General features: G+C 43.5%; 1 protein-coding gene across 1 annotated transcript in view; it reads left to right on the top strand.

Annotated features, from left to right (window-relative positions):
- Window positions 1–21,357, top strand: part of SH3RF3 (SH3 domain containing ring finger 3) — a 246,979-nt gene that overhangs the window by 205,795 nt on the left and 19,827 nt on the right. Inside the window, exons 7-8 of the mRNA XM_036380397.2 lie at window positions 1,218–1,468; window positions 5,583–5,887. Coding sequence (XP_036236290.1) covers window positions 1,218–1,468; window positions 5,583–5,887 — 556 coding nt within the window. The remainder of the gene's footprint in view (window positions 1–1,217; window positions 1,469–5,582; window positions 5,888–21,357) is intronic.

Here is a 21,357-nt window from a genome sequence, read left to right as displayed (position 1 = left end):
CCAAGCCAAGCCCAGTCAAGTCTGCAGCTTCTCAGTCCCCTTCCATAGCCACACACAGATTGTGCTATCCATCTTTGTTTCTCCCTGTAGGGCTGTATGCAGGTTTGGTCCAAAGAAAAGATCTCTGAGTCTGTTTTAATTATCAGTCCATGTGAAATAGCCTCTGGCACACAAAATGACATCTGGGAGATACCCATTTCCTCTGAATTAAGATTTTTGATTTTACTAGAAACTATTCAGACAGAAATATAGGGTAATAAATGACATGATGAGAAAAATTATCTTTTCTATTTTTACCCTGCACTTTTTCCTGTAGAATAAAGGGGTGAAAATATGCCCCAGCTTGCTTATAAATGTGTCCTATAAAGATAAGTATATATCAATGTGGGAACCCAGGACATCCCTCTGGCTGTCCAGTATGGCCAAGACCCCTGCCAGGGGGCTCAGAAGCCCTGGCACAGAGCCCAAAACACCTGTGGTTTTGATTATGACCCATGGAGCAAATTACCAACCTTATATGAAGATATATATATATATATATATATACACCTTATATGAAGATATATATATATATACCTTATACCAGCAGGTATAAGCAGCAAGCCACAACAGTTTAAGTAGAATGATAGTGAAGTTATCACAGGGTGGAAAAGTAGATTTTGGGGTTTCTAGAATGGAGGTTCAGGAGGCAAGATGGAGGGATCTGGGTGTGTCCAGCCTTTCTCCTTCTTCTTCTTGGCCTCCATCTTCTGCTGTGTTGTTGGCACTTACAGATTGGTCTAGAGTAGAAGCTCACTGTCTAACATAGGTGATAGGTATTGGAAAGTAATTGTAAACATTGTATACTTAGTTTTTAGTATAAAGACATAACACCACCCCGGGGGCAGGCAGTGTGCCTGGAACTGTCCTGCTGGATGGACCTCGGCAGGGCAGGAGAAAATTTTTTATAGATAAGACGCAATAAATAACCTTGAGACCGAGAACTGAAGAGCTCCGACTCATTCTTCAAGCGCTCGGGCTGGGAAGAGACTTTTAACATTTCTTGAGGTCACGGTGACCACCAAAAGATCCCGAGATATCAATACCTCAGTTTACTTTAACAACTGATAGGATATTATGTTAAACCCCCTAAGTAACTGGGGGTACTTATCAGCACTGTGGTGGGGTATTGTGGTCTCTGCAGCATGCTTACACTGCACTTGTCTGTCTCCATGCAGGGTGCCAGTGGGAGCTGGGCAGCCCAGGAACAGCGGAGCTGTAGGAGCTCCAACCACAAAAGTAGCCCCAGGAGCCATCCACCCCATTGTGGCTGGTCACAGCAACGCCACCTCGGCTGCCAGGCCGGTTGTTCCCATCACCGCTCCCCCGACGCACGGGCAGCTGCAGGCGGCCTCTCCGCAGCTCAGCACCTGCCTGCGGTACTCGGCCCAGCCGGCGGGCAGCCAGCCCCGCAGCGCCATGCAGATGGGTAAGTGCTCACCCTGCCTCCTGCCTGGCAGGACTGCTGGGCTACCCCTCCAGTGCAACCCCCCAGAATGCGCCCATCCCCACTGCTTTCCTCCTCGCTTAGCCCAGGCAGGGTGGAGTTGGTGCATTGGTGATACAGTATGTTTTCTTTGCTTGTAATATTTATGGGTTTCTATTGATCTCTAGGAACCACATTGTGTTTATCAGATTGTTCTGTTGCTACAGCTGAAATAGACTGTAGTGTTTACAAATATTTATACAATTTATCTGAGTGAAAGCAAGCACTCTGTATACTAAGGAGAATAACAGTTCTGAGTCTGGTCGGCTTGCTGATAAAAAATACTGCCCTTATAGCAGTGCAAGTAATACATGCCTTGAAATTAAGACGCATTTCATTGGGCTTCAGGGATGAAAGGTATTTATTAGGCAGAATGGGACCCTGTGTTAGTCGTAAAGCAAAAGACCTGAAAACTGCTGCCACCTTTTTGAAGAGAGAATAAGAGCTTCTTGCACCAGGGGGCCTCTGTTCTTTCTAGGCTCCCTTTCTGATGTACAGCACAGATTTTCTAGAGTACAATTTATTCCCCTTTCCCTGATGTTAAACAGCTTCTGATGTTGAATAAAGTAAAAGCAAATCCTGTGGTGGAACTTTATACAGCAAAATTTAAAACATTTTGTTTCTGATATTTTATAGGCATGTGAGCCATTGTATTTACAAAGATCAGTAACAACTGTGACTGCTCAAAACTGAGGTCTTAGATACAAAACAGAGCAAACACAAATGAGAAATACCCTGCAGAGTAAGTCATGAATTCATACCTTTTGAAGCCATAAGGCACAATGATGACCATCTAATCTCACCTCCTACACAGTTCAGACCAAAGGGAAGAAAACGTAATCAAATACTTGAGAATCTCAGTCTCGAACAGTGGAGACTCCTCTGCACAACAAACAATGCAGGGCTTTACATGGACACGTGTCACACTGGGAATAATCCATTTATCCTCTTTTTCTGTACTTCAGAAAGTTCTGCTTTCCTCTCAAGTCACACCCTTCTAAAAGGTGTCCTGGTCCCACAGCACCAAGGCAAAAATGTCCCCTTTTTGGGTGCAGTGCTCAGGAAGGGTTCAGGTGCTCCTGGTGCCTCCTGTGCCCATGTCAACAGGCAGGTGACTCCCTGAAACCAAGGCGACAGATTACTCTGCCCCACAGGCCCGGCATGCCCCACACCTTCTTTCCACACCTCCAGCAGCTTCCCTAATTCAAGATTGATCCTCTAGGTCAATCTGACATATCTAAAGTGCCAAAGCATTGGCAGGCAGGGTGATCCAGGGACCACAGAGCTATTCCAAAACCTCCCAAGCAGACAGTTTTCCAACCTTTCCAGAAGGTTTCCAACCTTTCCAGAAGGTTCATGAGATTGTTGTTTTAATTAAATATATCTTTGCTAGATAAATAAAGGAAGTTTTCACGATTATCAGTAATTATCTCCATAATGGCTGTCCTCACCAGCATGCTGTGGACCAGAGCCCCTGCAGGACAGGTCAATGCACTGACTTTTGGAAGAGCTTTTCAAGAGAGGCAAGCTGGCACAGTATTCAAATCACGTTTCTGTTGGCTTGCAATATACATGAGTAACAAATCAATTTTCTACAAGGCCACTAATGTAGGAACACACCCAAAACGAAATATGAGTGGTGTAGAACAAAAATAGCCTTCAGTGAGCATTGCTAATTAATAGCATGTTTGATGCAGCACAGTCCAGATCCAGAGATCCCAGAGCAAAGGCATACATTGTAACAGTAAGCAGATGAAACTACAGAATAAAATGTGAGAACTCTGCTCAGAGTTGATTTTTCACAGGCCATTTCTTTTACTGTTTCTCATGTTTTATGTTTCCTTTGTGTCTGGAAACACCAAGTCTTACATGAAAGAGGTGATGTACCAAATATGATTATCAAATCAGTGTTCTGCATCCAGGTACATGCAGAGAAATTCCATTAGTATGCTTTCTCTCTAAATTTAGGAAAGTCATTGCTCCCTACAAACAGTAGTTCAAAACCTAGATCCTACAAGTTTAACTATCCCAAAAAAATTAGATTTCTCATAGCAAAATTGCTCATCACTCAGGTTCCAAATGGGAAAATCAGGAGGGAATAATTTCCAGATAACTAGTGAGTACCTTGCCTGGCTTTCTGGAAGTGAATTGCACTTTCAGAGCATGTTCTTAGTAGTCCTGGGAGGGGATGATGATAACTAATAGTAAAAAGAGTCTTGAAGGCATCTGTAATAACAACTTTTAGGGCCTTCCTCATTCTACATAGTAAAGTGATATCAAGTTACAGACTAGCTAAAAATAGTGTAGCTGATTTGCTATAAACATTAGTAAAAAAAAGATGTTATAGAGGAGCTTCTGTAAGGGAGAATCATATAAACTTTGGAGGTGCTAATCTGATGAGGACTGGCCCATCATGTTTAGTATCACATCAGATAATAGGGCAGAAGGCTGGAGTGAAATCTCCTCCTGGCAGGAGTGCTCAGCTGCTGTAGTGAGTATGGCTAATGGCACTCTATCAATCTAAGTCCTGCAATGGGTGCCACTTGATAACCATAGGAATAGAAGCTAGTGGTTTGAGTTGTTCTAGCACTGTTGTTTAGTTATAGATTCAGTGAACTCCAGCTGCATAAAAGTTTGTCGTCCAGATGAATTTGTCAGAAAATGACAGATCAAAGTTAATCAGAAATTTTCCAGTAAAATGCAACTTGGTCAAAGAAAAGCTGATTTGCTGGACTCTAAGTTTTTTTGTCAGGAATGGATGTAGTTCAACCAGACCAACCATGAAGCTGTACTGGTTCATGTAAAGGGAACTGATGGCTTTCCAGAGCTGTTCTCCACATAAGAGAACAGTGCAATGACCACATTCTATGTTTTCACATCCCAGGTGAATAACCTGACCAAAATAGAGTCTATTACAGGGGTGAGTGAGCATGTTGTGCTCAGAAGAATGTTCAGAGTTCAAATTTTGCACTGAGACACAACTAAACAAGATTATGAAACCTTGAAATCATTTATGAAATGGGCACTTTCCAGCCAGTTTTATTATTGCATCATTTATGTGAGGGAATGTCTGAGTATAGACTCGGCTTTTAGGCTGCACATACTTGAAGTGGAGCTGTATTTAGGTAACACCTAAGCAATCAACCAAGCTGGAAGTCATAGACAACATCACTGTGGAAACAAACACAGAGCTTTGTCACATTTTTTGCATCCTGAAGCATGCAACACACTCTGGAATCCCTGGAGAGCTGACCTCATCAGTGTGTCACAGTCACTCTTAAATGGGCGAGCTCTAATTCCTGGTTCCCACTGCTTGCAGGCAGGATTTGCTTAGCAGGAGCAGCCAGACTAACAGGCACTGCATAGTCCCTTAGGGACTTTGCTGGCAGAGAGGAGGCTGAGATCAGAAATCCTCCGGTGAATTTCTGCTTAATTTATCCTGTGCAGCACAGTGATGTGATGTTGATCATTTTGTTAGGGCTGAAACAAGACACCTCCTTTTGTAATTGCTGTCTGCAGGGTCAGCATGGATCATCTGGGCTAACCCCTTAGGTCCTGTGCTGCATTGCTCCAGAACGGATCACCTTAGGAGGAGGGCCTGGGGGTGCAGGAAACAGCTCAGCTGGAATGAGATAATGTATTTTTAAAAGGCAGCAGGTTAGGTATTTGTTTCCAGGCACGGGCAGGGATAGAGAATATCATTCCCCAGTGGCATCACTGGGGGAAACAAGCAAATTTTGGTGACTTTGGGCAAGGCTTTGCAGCCAGGAGGGGAATTAGCCAAAAACACTTGCAGGATGAGATATCCTGGGCAAAGGCTCAGAGCTTATATCCCCATCGGGCCCTTGGCACCTTCACAGACAGAATCACAGAACATTCTGAGTAGGAAGGGATCCACAAGGATCATCGACACCAGCCCTTCAAGCGAATGGTCCCTAAGGGGACCGAACCCACGGTGCTGTTGACACCGTGCTCTGCCCAAGCGAGCCACGGCCACTGAAGGGCCTATGGAGGCCGTGCGAGGGCAATGTAACCGTGCTCTCTGCTCCTCCCGCAGCGCACCCGGCAGTGCCGGCCCCGGAGCGACCCACGGCCACGGTCTCGCCTCTGCGGACGCCCAGCTCGCCCTCCCGCCTGCCCGCCGCGGCCATTCGGCCTCACCCCGCCGTGTCCCCGCAGCACGGCCACCAGCCGCCCGCGCCGGGAGCCCGGCCCCTCATCCCGCTCACCTCCGCCGCCGCCGCCATCACCCCGCCCAACGTCAGCGCCGCGCACCTCAACGGGGACGTGGGCAGCGGAACCCTGGGCGGCCCCGCCGCGCCCGGGCCTGCCGGCAAAGGCGAGGAGAGGAAGAACGAGAAGGTAAGGGCCGCCGGGCCTCTGTGTGCCTCGTGCTGCTGCCGCGGCGCCCTCCCACAGGGCTGTTGAGGAGGCACCCTGCGAAAGCTGGGTTCCATCGCCAGACAGCTTGGGCATCCTCATCTCACACTATTTGCACACTTCATCTTTACCCCCACCACCGTACTCACACTGCTCTCGTGTTACCTGCTCATGGATGGGAAACAAGGCTGGATGGGCTGTATTTGTGTGTTTCTGCCAATGATCTGCGCCGAAATCTGTAAATTTGCAGTGGTGCAGTGAGATGTAGCGGGCTGTAGGCTATCAGAGCCGTATGGCCAAGAATCCGTCTGCCTCCCTACATCAAAGAGGACGATGGTGGTACCAGCCACACAGCAGGTGCCTCAGGCACAGCAAAACATTGGCTCTGAGGGTAGGAGATGTTTCATTCTTCCAGAAACATCTCAATTTCTTCAAGAAACTCTCATTGCAGTGGCACAGCCAAAGGAGAAGAGGGCAATGGGATACTGCTGGATGGGATGTAGGTACAGCGTACAGTAGGGTCAATCTCTTAGGGGCCAGCAGTGGGATTGATAGCTGGGTACGTGCTCCCTGGCACACCTTGCTAAGGAAAGCCAGCTTTAAGGAGGAGAGCTGCTTTAAGCACCCAGCCTTTTAGGTTCTTGGCAAATATTTTGCTTTTCCCAAATGTTTACATTGTGTCAACAGTTCCTATATATCAGTGCTGAAGATTATCTCTGTACTGGCTAGCAGAGCAAGATCCTGGTTTGTGTCTGAGTAGGAGGAAGAGATGTGGGGGCCTGCTTTTCCTTTGAACCTGAAAAAAATCCTTTCCATATGTTCCCTGAGTTTTTCCATGGTGACAGACACATATGGAGTAAACAGTTTCTTTGTACATGGTAATACTGAGGTGGCAGGTCTCATGTGTCCTCCAGGCCACAGAGAACCCATAGTTGCACAAAATGAGGAATATGAGTTTTAAAATGCTTTCCTTAATCCTGTCTTGAATTTTCTCTGAATGCATTTTGTTGAAAGAAGAAGGGTGTAGAAATTCTGCCCTGGATGTGACATTTAGGTATGTACTTACAAAGAACAGCTCTCAGGTATGAATCAAGGTCTGCATGCAGTGGAAACAGAACCACACCTGCTACTTCTGCAAGTCCAAGGAAGGGAACAGCATTTGGCAGGAGGTGGTAGAGCTGCACATTGCCTCAGAGCATTGTGTACTGGCTTATTTATTACTTCCTAAAACACATTAAGTGATAGGTCCATATATTTTAATTCATGTGATACTACACATGGAAAGTCTGTAGGCAAAATTATATCGAGCACAGTCCTGAGATACTGGTTAATCTTTCCCAAGTGGTTACAGCCTAAAGTTACTGAATTGGGATGCAGAGAAGTAAAGTTAAGAGGTTTTTGATCTCCATGCATGAAGAGGAGAAGGAAATAATACACAACATCATTGCAATGGGCGTTGCCAAAGACCAGTTCACTATCTGGGAAGTATCAGAGAGAAGTAACCATAAAAATTGTCATTTCTGACTCAGTTGGGCAATACGTAACTGCCCTGGCTGAACAACATATTCCTGGATCTGATCCATGTTATAGTTCACTTTCATTTAGAAAGATCTGAATTAGCAATGTTTCCTTTCTTTTTAGAAATAGTGACTGATGTTTGGCCAGATAAGTTGACTTACTCTTTGCTAAGCCCAAATATTTCTTTGAAGAAATTGAGAGCTTGGATAATGCCAGAAGGAAAGCCATATAACTATTCAGAAAGGTATCTGTGAGTCAGAACTGGAACCATATCTCTAACAGGGCTTGATATTTTCAGAGTGAAGGCTGTTTGGGCAGGTTTTTGGTAAATAGGAAAGTGTCATAACACTCAGAGGGAATATCAGTGGAGAAAGGCAGTATCTGTTATCAGTACACATAATAGGAAAAAATCAGAAAATATCGAGGAGGAAAAACAGGAGAGATGTAGCTAGCAAGCTTCCAGATAAGCAAAGATCAGAAGCAATTTTTTTGAGTTCAGTTTCATTATATTAATCAGTCAGGTATTTTGAGATTAAAGGAGCAGAGGGGAAGTTAGTAAGAGGAGAGGTAATAAGGTCTTCAGCTCTGTTGAACACAGGATGGAAGAAATGCACAGGTAATTATCTCCTGAGAAACTGAGATTAGCAATTCATGTGTGATGTAAATTGTAATGTGTCATTAAATTAGCGTTGCTGTTAGAATCGACAATTTTTGGTGTCCTATGAAGTTGTTAGCTTTAATCCTGGCTTAGTCTTTCCAGTGTCTTTTGTAGGATACCATTGAGGAAAAAGGCTGAATGATCAGAGAATAACTGGTTTGGGAGACATTTTGTTGTTATTAACCATGGTTTTCTTTCATTGGAATTGTCAGTGTGAGTTCACTATGGTACAGAGGGCACATAGTTCATAAGAAAAAGTAGTTTGCATTCAGGGATGGACATGATAAGGATCCATTGTTTTTCTTGGTTCTTTTGAGGGCTGTGGAGATAAATTGCATTTTTTGCATTTATCACTCTAGTATGGTGAGATATATTGGTCCCTGGGGAATTTTCTTCAGATTATCACTTTAGTAATGTTGGTTGTCTGCTTGAAGGCTGGGTTGGGAGATAGTGGGGAAAAGTGTTTTAAGATACGATCTCCTAAAAATTTATGTTTTATGATTTCCCATGTTGATTCCACTCAGGGATACTAAATGTGACACCAAGGGGCAGCTTCTGCAGTGAGTCCGTGTATGCTGTTTGTGTTGCTTGTTCCAAGATGGAATGAACTTCAGCTCAGGAAGAGCCTTGCTGTGTGTATGGTGCAGTCATCCCTGTTAATGCTTTCCTCTGTGAAAATATTTATATGCCAATAAAATAAAAAATAAAAAATATAAAAAATATAAAAAATAAAAAATATCACAGGTTCCTGCTGGTCTGCAACAGTCACATGTAGGCAAATCCCACAATTTCTCTAAAATCAAGGGACTCCAATTCCAACTTTTACTCATTTCCTTGTGGCTTAAAGGCAACTGTCAGAAATAATCCTAAGGATTATGGTTTTCAGATCAGCATGAATGATTTTCTTGATCATTTTCTATTAATATAGCAAAAAAATCCTTAGGTCTATTTTTGACATCTCTAGTTCTCTGCTTCAGCTTATTTCTTGAAGATCTTGATCCAAATTTCCAAAGCTGCAGGTGAACCTTGGTACTTACATTCATTTAGGTACCCTAATAATATTGTCTTACTGTCATATTCCTGCTGACTTAAGCAGGAGGTAAAATTCGGCCTCCATGCCAGTCTTCACTTGTTGGTATGCATCTAATCCTGGAGTATCCCATCTGCAACTGGGCTTGGGCTCCACATCTCAGCTCCTTGACCAGCCTCCTGTCTGCTTAGGGAACAGTTTTGAGCATGGTCTCCTTTACCAGCTGCTGATAGTAGCTGATGAAAAACTGTGACATAGACAGTGCTGAAGTCCACTGTGCAACAGTACTTGGAAAGTACTCTGGGAGCCAAGCAGGCTGAGAAGTAGAGCACTTGAAAATCAAAGAAGTTTCAGTGCTGTTCGGGCACAGTAGGAAGCAGCAGGAAAGGCGGCTCCCGCAGGGCAGCCCAGACGCTGCAGGAATGACAAGTGGCCTGAGTAAAGGTGAGGGAGCACGGCAAAGTCTAAGAGGTAACAGTGGTCAGGGCAGCAAAGGAGAGAGAAGAGCAGTGGCAGCTGCTGGGAGATAGAGCAGGGAGCACCAGGGAAGCGGTGCAAGGTGAAGGGTGCTGTGCAAAGCCCAGAGGAAGGGGTCCTGAAACAAGGAAGTTGAAATACAGGGTGAAATGTGTCTAAATGTGTCTAAAGAAGGCAGTGGAAGAGAGGAAAGTGTGAAGGAGATTCTTTCTTCTTTTGCTCAAATACTTCCCACTTGAAGCATTTTTTTTCTTTTTCCAAAAAGGAGGTTCCTTTCCCCAGAAGTAAAATGCTAATTTTTCCCCAGAGTCACTCTATGCCAGGTTAGGGATGGGAGCATCCCTAAGACATCACAGGGCCAGGAGAGAGGCAAAACAAAGAGCAAATGGACAACATCCATTTCCTTTAGGGGTGTGGAGTGATAGCAGGGTTCCTTTGAGTTCTTTGTCATTTGTTACTAATATCTGCATGTGTAGCTGTCTGAAAGTCAAAAAATTCAGTCCCACTTCCCAAATCTTCTGAACATCTGAAAGAAAGACATGGAGATCTCAGCTGTGGAATTGGAGCAAAACTGTATGGTATGGGGGCTTTTTTAAATAGGGATTCTGCTTTTTTGGGCAGGAATACTACCCAGTTCAACTGGTAGATTACAGCTAACAGCTTGTAATTATGGTATGACTACTGCTTTGACCTTGCTCAATTTTTGCTATAATAGTTTCTGCTGTACATAATCTGGGTTGATGCTTAATACTACTGATAAAACCACTTGTTTGAATGAATTAATGCATTTCTCATTAAATGAGCTCTTCATTATGTTAATCAAATCAAGCAAATCATGCTGGGTGGTTTGACCACTGTAATTAAACTTTCTTTAAAATCCAGTCATTTGGCTTTTGATGAGGATTTTGATTAAACTCTTCCAAAATGTCTGGCCCAAGAGCTGACAGAGAGGAAAATAAGAGCTTGTGCTATCAAGCAAGTCATTAATTCGTCACTGTGTTACAGCAATTCCTTACTGTTTTACCTAGCCCAAGTATATTGAAATATTTGAAAATTGGCAATGTAAAATTAATCATTTCTTACAAGTATGCTGAGAGAACAAGTCTGTTTGCAGCTTTAAATTTAGGAACTGGGTCCCTGGAATATATAGTGGATCTAGATTAACAAGTTACAACAAATGGGAAAATACACTAGGCTGCTGTTTCCTGATGTTAAGATAAGAAGAGATACATCTTCAGAAAATTACTTTGAACACACACCAACAGTTTTGCATGTGGAGACTAAATCAGTACACATCTGTCTGTTTTCACCAGTGTCACTCACTTTCTCAAGTATCAGTCCTGCTCAAAATGAATGCATTCCTCAAATGATACAGTATGTTTGGCATGATGCTGGTGTGAGAACTACATTGCAAAACAGAACGAGCCAAGGCCTATTTTCTGGCCCTGCAAATGTCCCTGCATGACTTGTATCCATGCCTCTAAGCTTTTTTTCTGCCCAAAATAGGATGGCTACATCCAGACTGCTCATCAAGAACAGTCCTGGTAAGTGGTGTGGCACAAACTACGCTCCTGTGTTGTCCTGAGAGAGTGTTAGTTCACAGAATCATAAAATATCCTGAGTTGGAAGGGACCCACAAGGATCATCAAGTTCAACTCCTGGCCCTGCACAGGACAACCCCAAGATGCACACCATGTACTCAGGAGCATTGTCCAAATGCTTCTTGAACTCTGTCGTGCTGGTTCTGTGACTGCTTCCCTGGGGAGCCTGTTCCAGTGCCCAGCCACTGTCAGGGTGAAGAAACTTTTCCTGATATCCAACCTAGACCTCCCCTGGCACAACTTCAGCCTATTGCCTCGGGTCCTGTCACTGGGCACCAGAGAGGAGACATCAGTACCCGCCCCTGCACTGCTCCTCATGAGGAAGTTGTAAATTGCTGTAAGGTTTCCTCTCATTCTCCAGGATGAGATAAGTTACCTCAGAAGCTCCTCACATGATTTCCCCTCAAGGCTCTTTACCATCTTCGTGGTATGCTCTCTAATAGCTTTATATGTTTCTTATATTGTGGGCCCAAAACTGCACACAGGACTTCAGGTAAGGCTGCACCAGTGCAGAGTAGAGCAGGAAGCTGATATAAGCCATGCCCACAAAGGTTAATGGATGCAGACATAGCTTTGTTGCTAAATCCTGACCTTGTCTTTTATGCCAGAATAGACATGACCAGAGAGACTTCCCTCTCCACCACTCCCCCTTCCTGTCAGTGCCTTTCTCATCCTTCTGAATTGCAGCCCAGTGCCCAGTCCTACCTGGCAGCGTCCCTCAGGGCAGGCCTCCTGCATGCACTTAGTTGCCCACTCTGGCTTTATGAAGCATCAGAGACTAGATCAAGGCCCTTTAGAAATTTGGCTTCGTAAACTCTTGAGATGCTCTTTGACCTTAGCTCACATTAGCTGTCCAATTAAGCTATCAGATGGTCAACCTGAAACTGCCTGAAGAACCAGATTCTACACAGTTATGCACTCTCAGTTTTTACTTACTCTTAGTCTCTGCATTGCAACTTCTTTTTATATTAACTTGTCCCTGACTGAAAGGGATTTGTTATCACTTCATATCCCCAAAGACATTTTAATTCCTTATCTAGAAAATGAAAGATCAGTCTCAAAAGTGAAGTGTTGAGGACTTGCAAGGACTTTGTAGATATAAAATTATGTGACAAAAATAGTGGTCACCTGTGATGAGAAGGGGAAGCTAAGGACAGAGTTGATGCAAGCAGCTTTTTCAGATACTAAGTCTATGAGACTGACCCCAAGTTTCTGGAAGAGGAATTCAGTCTTCTTAGCAGATATGAAATTATTTAACATTTTTCAGTTTGGGAAAAACATTTCCCTTATGTTAAACTAAGAAAGCCCACTAAGCTGCACAGGTGTGAAACAGAACGATAACAACTGAGTGATGAAATGAAAACAGTGCAAGACATAGCAATAAAAAATTGCACAAGACCTGAAGAGCCTGACTTGAATTCTTAGAATAAGTGTAGGATGCATTAAGAAGGAGCAACATTGGAGTAGAAATCTAAAGGTATACATAAAAAAGAATAAATTCTATGACACTAATTTTCCTGAGTAGTCTGTAAGACATCTGAGTTGATCCAAGAGCCACCAACACCAGCATTTCATGGATCATTTTCAGAATCAGCTATGAATTTTCAGTGTAACATGTTCCGGTTTGTTTCTGGTAAGGATGCTTTAATCTGGAATGTTTTAGTTCAGTTCTTTCAAGATTTGTGCACAGAATACATACTGTTAATCCATTTCCCCTCAACAAAGGCAAAGGGACTGTCTTCATCACAAATAAGCCACTGCTTCCCATGCTCCAGAAAGTGAATCTTGGCTCAGTGACCAGCAAGTGATTCACCAGAAACTTGGCCAGGGAGCAGAAATCTCTTTTTCTGGTCATGTGAACTCAGGCCACAAAGTTCTGTTTTAGGGCAGAAAATTCATGCTTAAAATCTCTCCAGCACCTTCTCCTTCATCATTAGAGCTCAGTTTGAAAGGACAAAAACCTGGCAACTCAGTGATGAATATTTTAAAGCTGGCAAATTACCCAGCGAAAAGCATGATCCCCAGCTGTCAAAACATAGAAAACTTAAGCTTTACAATAAAACAGATTTCTGTTATTTCTGACTGGCTAGGATTCTTTTGCTTAGATCAAGGGCAATAAGTCATTGATCAAAATTTCTTTTTCTTCTTCACATTTTTGATGTTAGGAAATGCTTTCAAACTCCCCACAGATATTTCAAGCGCTGACTTTGCTGCCAAGCAGTCTCCGAAAGCTATTCCTTTTTTCTCTCCTCTCCCCCCGCCTCTGCTTATCTGCCTCACAGTGCTGTCACAGGATTTCTCAAGTGTCCGCAGTGGATTTCTCTAACACTCTTTTGAGTGGTTCTGTGCTGCATTCTACGGCCTTAAGGGGAAGTGGATCCTGGGGAAGAGAAGCTGGAGAGTGCTTTAACTTCAAGAGGAAATTCAGTTTATCTGCTAACTGGAGATGAAGCTGTTTGGATGCCAAGGCACAGAATTCTCCTGGCACCTGTAGAGACCTAATTTTATAGCACAGAGGACCCGGGAGCTTTTTCTAAATCCTTAGCACGGCTGGAGGAAGAAAGTAGAACTGACAAAAGAAAGAGCATGCAAGGGAGCACTGGAAGCAGAAGGCTGGAGGCGTATGTGTGCGCGAGTTGTGTCTGCGTGTGAGCATCCCGGCACTGGCGTTCCCATGGCATTCCCCTGCCTGCAGAAGAAATCATGCAGGACCAGATGGCTGGATGGGGCCAGGCTGTGGGTGGGGATGGCAACTACGTCCTTGGATTAGTCGGGTGAAATGTAAGTGCTCTTCTGCTCTCAGTGGGAGACGTTGACACACTCCGCCTGTTGCGGGATCATAGGGGCCAATCCCCACCCCAGACCACACAGCTCTGGAGCTGAGCATCCCCTCATGCCTTCTGCCCTCTCCCTGCCCTGTTCCTGAAGAACACGTTTTCATCTCTCATTCCCTCATGGCATCAAGGTCCCAGTCCCTATGCATGGCTTGAAAAGCCCAGAGTGTGAATGATCTTCCTGTCCCCGTAGTTCTCCTTTCTGCCTGAAGCGGTAACACACAGAGCTGGCATGAGCTGACACTACCTCACCACTCCCAGGAAGGAAGAAATGCATGATGAAACCATTCCAGCAGAAAAACAGAGTAGGAAGCTGGATGCCTTGAAAACAATGAAACAACTTGCAGTGTGTCAGAGTTGGTGGCATCTTGGCATCCCGCACATTCAGGACTCATTTGTTTTCTTCAGTGGTTTTCCAACTGTGAATACACAAACCAATAAGTCTTAAACCACCAAGAGGCAACAGAGATTACTCACTGAGCTACAAGAAATTTAATTTTAACTGCCAATGCATTTTTTTTTTATGGAAACAAAGGCTGAACTTTCCTGTGAAAATTTTCTCTAATCAACTTTTTAGTGCCAATGTTTCTGTTTCCTAGGTGGGTTAAAATATCTACAGTCAATGCAGGAATCTTTCAGCAAGCTCTACTAGAAGAATTACGTAAACTGAAAGAAATTGCCATTTCTGACAAAACATCAATACTGTAGGAATAGCATGTTGAAACAGTCAACAAATATCTGTGGCATGTTTCTATTTTTGGTACGTAACTCAAGGGCATAACCAAGTTGTAGCAAAGGGATATTTCTCTTATTTTGTACACTTTTGTTTATTATTCATATTGCAGAAGCAGTATAAAAATGTACAACCCCTCGGCCTTTCTTTAGCAAAATAGTAAAGCCACTTTCAGTTGAAAAAAATAACAACGCAGGCTGACTCTAATGTCTCAAGCATCTAGTAATTTTCTTCAGACCAAGTGAAGACATGGAAGTCTCTGAAGGACTGAAAAAAAAATCTTACTATTTTGCCCTCTGGAGAAAAGATGAGTGTCAGGAATTCAAAAAGCACACCATGCAAAAGTCACTTTTCTGACACTACATCTGCAGGCTGCCTGGAATCGATTAATATAGTGTGTCAGGCAGTCAACCTTCTAAAAAGCAATTTATTATAAAGGCAGAACTCAACCTGTTGCTTTACCTTTTTTTGCATATATTTTGTTTGGTTCATATTCACTGACATGCTTCTGTAAGTTAATACTGCAGAAGCTGTAATACTAACCTTCAGTCTCAGATCACTGTGTTCAGCAGACTAGAAGCAGATTGGCATTGGCCTTCATCACCAGATGCCTTAGGGAGAGAAGAAGTGATTTAATGCAAGTCCATGGCCAACTTATTTTGTAGTAAAGTAGATTTCCTGTGCTGTAGTTTTTTGTCCCAATTCATGATCAGTCCAGAACTAGTATATTTTTAATGGATCTAGATGGCTTTTTTTATGACCTCAGAGATCTCTATTCCCTCCTGTACAACGTCATGTTATTTTTCATACCTTTAGTCTTGAGACAGAAGAGGGAGGAGGTCAGGCAGGCAGATCCTGTCAACACAATGGTGCCTGCTGTGGCAAGGGAAATGAATAAACTAGGCTTTGACCAGGACATAGAAGAGGAAACTGATTTTCCAACTTTTAAAATTTTTCTGGACAGGTTTTATATCCAAGCCAGATACTCCTGGTTGGCAGACTTCGAGTGAGCCTGGCTGAGAGAAACAACTGGCCAGCAGATACAGTGGCACAGGAGGGGTACTAAGGATGGTGGCCCCAAAGCCTGGAATGGATTTCCATTCATCATCCGTGAGGAAGTCAGGTAGATGCTGACTTCCCACCACAGATGTCTAACTTTTCTTGAAATTGTTCCACTAAGACAGTTCTGCAACTTCTCTGAACAATCCATTGCTGTCCTTTCATGTTCCTCAGGTCAGAAAATTATTGTCCCTCACAAATCTTTCATGGTTATAATTCAATCTTGCTTCTTCATGTCTTGTTCGAGATGGAACTGCTGATCAGCTTTCCTTTGACAGCCTTTCACATGTTAGAGAACTAATAATGTGTTTGGTCCTTCAGAATTCTCTTTGTTCAGCCTCACTGAGCCCAGTTCTTTGCCTTTCTTCACAGTAATGTTTTCTAGACCTCTGATTACACTTTCATCTCTCCTCTGGGCAGTCTGCAGCTTGCTGGAGTCTTAAGGTAGGGTAGTGGAGTAGTGTCCCAGAGTGGAGTTGTGCCGAGATCTTGTTGGTGCAAATGAGGGTGGAGTAAGCACTTTCCATTACTTATATATGAGTTGTTTACAGATAAAGCTTGTCTTTTTCACAACAGCATCTTGACTCACTCCCAGTTTGTGATCCAGTGTAACTTCTATGTCCCTTTGCAGAGCTGTTGGCTGGCCAGTCACTCCTCATATTGCAGTGTGCATTTGGTTTCTCATTCCCAGCAGTTGCATATCATGCTTGTCTTTGCAGATCTCATTATGGGGATTTGGGATAATTTCTCAATTTTAGGAAAATTGTTTTGAATTCTTACCCTTTTAATCCTGCTGTTGTGGATTAACCCTGGCAGGCAGCTTAGACGGCCACTCACTCACTCACTCACTCACTCACTCACTCACTCACTCACTGCCACAGTGGTAAGGGGGAAAGAATCAGTAAAAGTGAGAAAACTCATGGAATGAGATGAAGACACTTCAATAGGTAAAGCAAAAACTGCCACACAAGCAAAGCACAACAGGAAATTCACTCACCATTTCCCACTGACAGGCAGGTCTTCATCTCTGTTACAGTGATGCTGACTTGGGATGACAAACACCATCACCCTGAATGTGCCCCACTTCCTACCTCTTCCCCAGGCTTTCAGTTGCTGAGCATGATGCCATATGGTCTGGGTTATCCCTTTGGTCACCTAGGGTCAGCTGTCCTGGCTGTGTCCCTGGCTGCACCCCCAGCCCCCTTGCTGGTAGGGTGGGTGAGAGGCAGAAAAAGCCTTTACAATGTGCAAGGGTGCTTGCTAACTAAAACAGGGCGTTACTACTGTTGTGTGGTCACAAATCCAAAATGCAGCACCATACAAGCTACTATGAAGAAAATTAACTCTGTCCCAGGTAAAACCAGGACACTGCTTGGGGACTCAATCAGCTCAGTGCTCACTGCTGGTTTTAGAATACACTCAGTAGCTCACATAGCAAGTAATTAATGGAAAGATTGACTAGCACTAGGACTGAGACAAGCCCTAATGGTACCTACTTGAAATGTCCTCATGGTTTGACAGAAAATCATTAACTGGAAAGCATTGCAAAGCAACTGGTAGCATCTGGTTATCTGTGGTTGGAATTCTGAAGCAGCATGAATACTGCTGAGTTAAAAAGAGGGAGACTGGAAGGGGGTCCTCAGACAAACACATTGCTGTTCTGGCAGGAAGGAGAGTGCAAGGCATTCATCATATTGCCTACTGCTCTGGGAAGATTGTCAGATACAGCAAAGTAATCATAGTACAGGACCTTGAATAGAAATCATGATTGCTTAACTGATGGGCTACTAATTCTGTTATCTTTATAGACAGAGACATTCCAATCAACCAGGATCAAATTGAGGATGGGACAATTATAAGTGAATGTTTACCCCCTCTGTTTTGCTAAAATGAAAATCAGAAAGCCTGCCAGTCTGTCGATCAACCCCTGCAGTTTTGCACCGTTATCTGACTTGTGTAAAGGGTGTTTCATCTTCATCTGTGGTAGGCAGGCTCAGAGATGGAATGACAAAGCTGTCATTTCTGCTCCAGTGCAATAGTGATTTTATCTTTATATAGTTTCCATCATTTTCAGATGTGAGATATATTTGCCCAACATCTTCACAAAAGTATTTTTAACTTACGTGTTAAAATTGACCATTTCTTTCCATTGGTTGGCAGGATTTACCATTTATTTCAGGTCACACTGGCCTCTTCTGCATCAGTCAACTAGCTGGCAGAGTGAAGAGGAATATGCTGTATATGTGCTGTCATTGGTAATTATTTCTGCAGTAGTTGCAAATGAAAACACCAACCAGATGTCACTGCCTTATTGCATAGCACAATCCAGACATGCAACAAATTTGTGTTCAGAGAGCACTTGAGGTTACAGATGTGAGTCTGTGTGCAGCCTGTGTGAGATGCTTCTCACTGATATTACACTGCTGTCAGCCCTGGCATAAAGCATAGCCTCACACATCTTGGGCTACCCAGATCAGTTTAAGCCTGACATTTGAGCTAACATGTTTTGTCTCACAGTTGGGATAGAATGAGGCAATGGAGAACATTGGCTTGGGTAGCACACGTGACGAGTGGTAATTAGTTAAATGAGTGTAACTCAGTTGCATTTCATTCATGGTCGTATCTGCAGGTCATGTGGCAGGGAAAAAGAAGAGGGCTAAACAGACAAATGAAGGGAAGGTAAATGGAGGGACAGAATAGCAAATAGTAAAAAAAATAGTAAAACCAGGGTTAGTACAAAAGGGAAAAAAAGCTGCAGTGCTATTGGCTCCCTTCCCTGCTTATGCCCTAGTTATTCCCTTTGGTTAGTTCTGTTTCTCTTTGCTGATTCTTCTTGCTCTGCGCTTTAATTTAACAAAGAGAAATTCTATATTCCTAGAGACCTGTCTTTAGTATAGGATATTTTAAGCAAATGGGGAGAGGGTGTATTTTTTAAGCAGAAAAAAGATGAAGCTAGGTAAAAATATGAAATACTAGTTTTTGATGAAGAGAGGATGCTCTTATGACATGTGCTGCCAAGACTTGAGAAAGCAAGCTTTTTTGTCATGGCAAAGTTCTCTAGTAATTAAAACCCAAGTGTTGTGGCATTTGGAAAGTGACAGTTTCTTGGTGACTTTACCAAAGAACTTGTCATTTACAATTCATTCCTCTGGTCATTCCTCTGACATTGACAGCCACTTTCTTTTCAATATTTTAAATTATTCTGGGTTTCTTTCTTCATTTTTTTAAAGAGTATACTTGATCAATTGATCTTCATGTGAGAAAACTACTTCAGCCATCTTAGTGTGTCCTAGGAGTAATTCACAGGGCTGCTTGGAAGTACAGTAAGAGTGAAAATGCCTGTCTGTAACACAGCTGACAGGGGAGGTTACAGAAACCTCAGCTGCTTTGCCTGCAAAGCTTATGCACTTCAGTAATTGATCACAAATCAGTGTGCAGTTCTGTCCCTGTGCAAGAGACATCCCAGCAGGGCCTGTGATGCCCATGGAAATACAGCACCTGTGACTCCCTGCATGCCCCTGTGTGCTCAGGGGCTGAGCTTCTCTTACACCCAGAACAGAAGACATCAGCTTGAGCGTGTTAGTAGTACTGCTTTGTTTCAGATATGCTGTCATGATGGTAGGAGGGAGAAGGAACAGGCCTGATGTTTTTAATGCATGAAATAAATCAGAAATGTTTGGGGAATTCTCCAGTTTGATGCTGTGATAACTGCCAAAACTAGAGGCCAGCCTTCAGAAAGAGAAAAATGTTCATGCTTGTGGCTTTGATGGTGTCAGGAACCTGCTTCTGAAATTTCAGACCATCTGAGGACCATCAGGGCCCCCCTCTCATTCCTGTCCCTCACTCAGTCCAGGCTGCCCAAGCAGCAGTGCAAAGCCCAGATAATTTTCAGAAATATAGGCAAGAGGAGCTTCTGCTTTGATCCCCTCTAGGCCACAGTCCATGCAAGTGTGATGTATGCTGTCAGTCTCAGCTGACTCCTGTGTCTCCAGCTAAATGCATCTTTTAGGAGCTGTTTAATCCTTGGAAGGAATTATTTCACCATAATGAGTATACACACAAATTCTGGCAATTTTGCACTGTCTATTGACAAACCTTCTTTTTCTTCCAGTGGGGAATTGATTTTGAGAGGAGAATATACCTCCTGTGATACCTGATTTTTCCACAAGCAGTCTTCCCTCTGAGTGCAGGCCAGCCCAATACTGTGTGGTTTGTTGGAAGTGCTGAAATTACAGCCTGAGGTGCCACAGCTGCTGGAACAAGATCGACCAAGTGGGAATAGATACATCAGGGGTAAAGCACAAGATGGCCTCCACTAATCCAAACCATTTACCCTCATGTTTCTGCTTTCCATAAAAGCACAAGTGCCACTTGCCTGTCATTTAACAAGATTACAAAGGAAGGCCAAGCAATTTTAACTGTTTGCTTCTGAAACAAAATCTATCCCTCATGAATGGGTAGAGCCAGAGCCAGCTATGTGTAAGACTAAAATATGTCAAAGCACATTGTGACTTCTGTCATTGATTCTCTTTCATTCAGGTGTTCTGTGAGTGAGAGTGCTCTGGCTTACTGCAAAATCTGAGTGTTGCTTCCCAGGACCAATCAATGCTTCCCAGGACCAATAAATCGTTTTCACTTCCTTATGTGAGACAAGGAGCAGCAAGCTAACCAGTCAGTCTAAACCATCTTATTTAGAAACATTAATTTTAAGTAGTTCATCTAGCAGTTAATTTAATTGTACATCTTTTTCTCATTTCAGAATCCTGTGCTGTAGTCAAGCTGTGATGGATTATCCTCTAGTTTGAATAAATCAGCCTAAAGTTTCACAAGAACGCTCATGGTCTGTCCAGCTGTTTTGCTCCCATTCTCTAGAAAGTACAGTTAGTCTACCACAGTTGATTTGTATTAAAACTAAGGTGCAACATTTCTAGGCTTCAGATTAGGTTATGTCCTCAAGACACAGTGTATCATAGTGCAGGAGACCCCCATGGTAGCTGCAAGGCAGCCCTTGGCATGTGCAAAGGCAGTGCAATGTCGGGTTAGGAAGCAAGCTGGTATCCAAGAAGGAATAAGGCCTTGTCAGCCCTGTCACCGGTACTTTTGTGGCTCCTTGGTGCAGTGTGAGTGCAGCAGCCCTGGATCTGAGGTTTCCACAGCAGAGATGGAGCTGAGGAATCCAAATTGCAGTTGCAGGGCTGTGAAAGTGCTCTGGGGCTGTGGTTCCCAACGCTCTGTGTCTCTTCCTTGGCTGACACTGCATCCTGATGGCTGCCTTTTGCCCTCTCTCAGACCCTTGCAGCTGAGGAAGTCCCTGAACAGCTGATTTCCCAAAACTGAGAGGGCACAAGGGAGGGCTCATTCCTGGTTTTGTCCTGTTTCCTAAGCTTTTGCCAAAATACCTAAATTTTTTAGCATAGCAATAATTCTGAGAACATTACTGTTTTTACGGTCTCTTTATAGCAAGGTGGAGTTACCCTGTGTGTGCTCTAAATACTATTTCATTTACCTGTTGGGATTTACTGAAGCAGAGTTTGGATTCACA

The sequence above is a fragment of the Molothrus ater genome, chromosome 2 (genome assembly GCF_012460135.2).
Source record: "Molothrus ater isolate BHLD 08-10-18 breed brown headed cowbird chromosome 2, BPBGC_Mater_1.1, whole genome shotgun sequence".
NCBI lineage: Eukaryota > Metazoa > Chordata > Aves > Passeriformes > Icteridae > Molothrus > Molothrus ater.
This window is presented reverse-complemented; position numbering and strand designations above follow the sequence as displayed.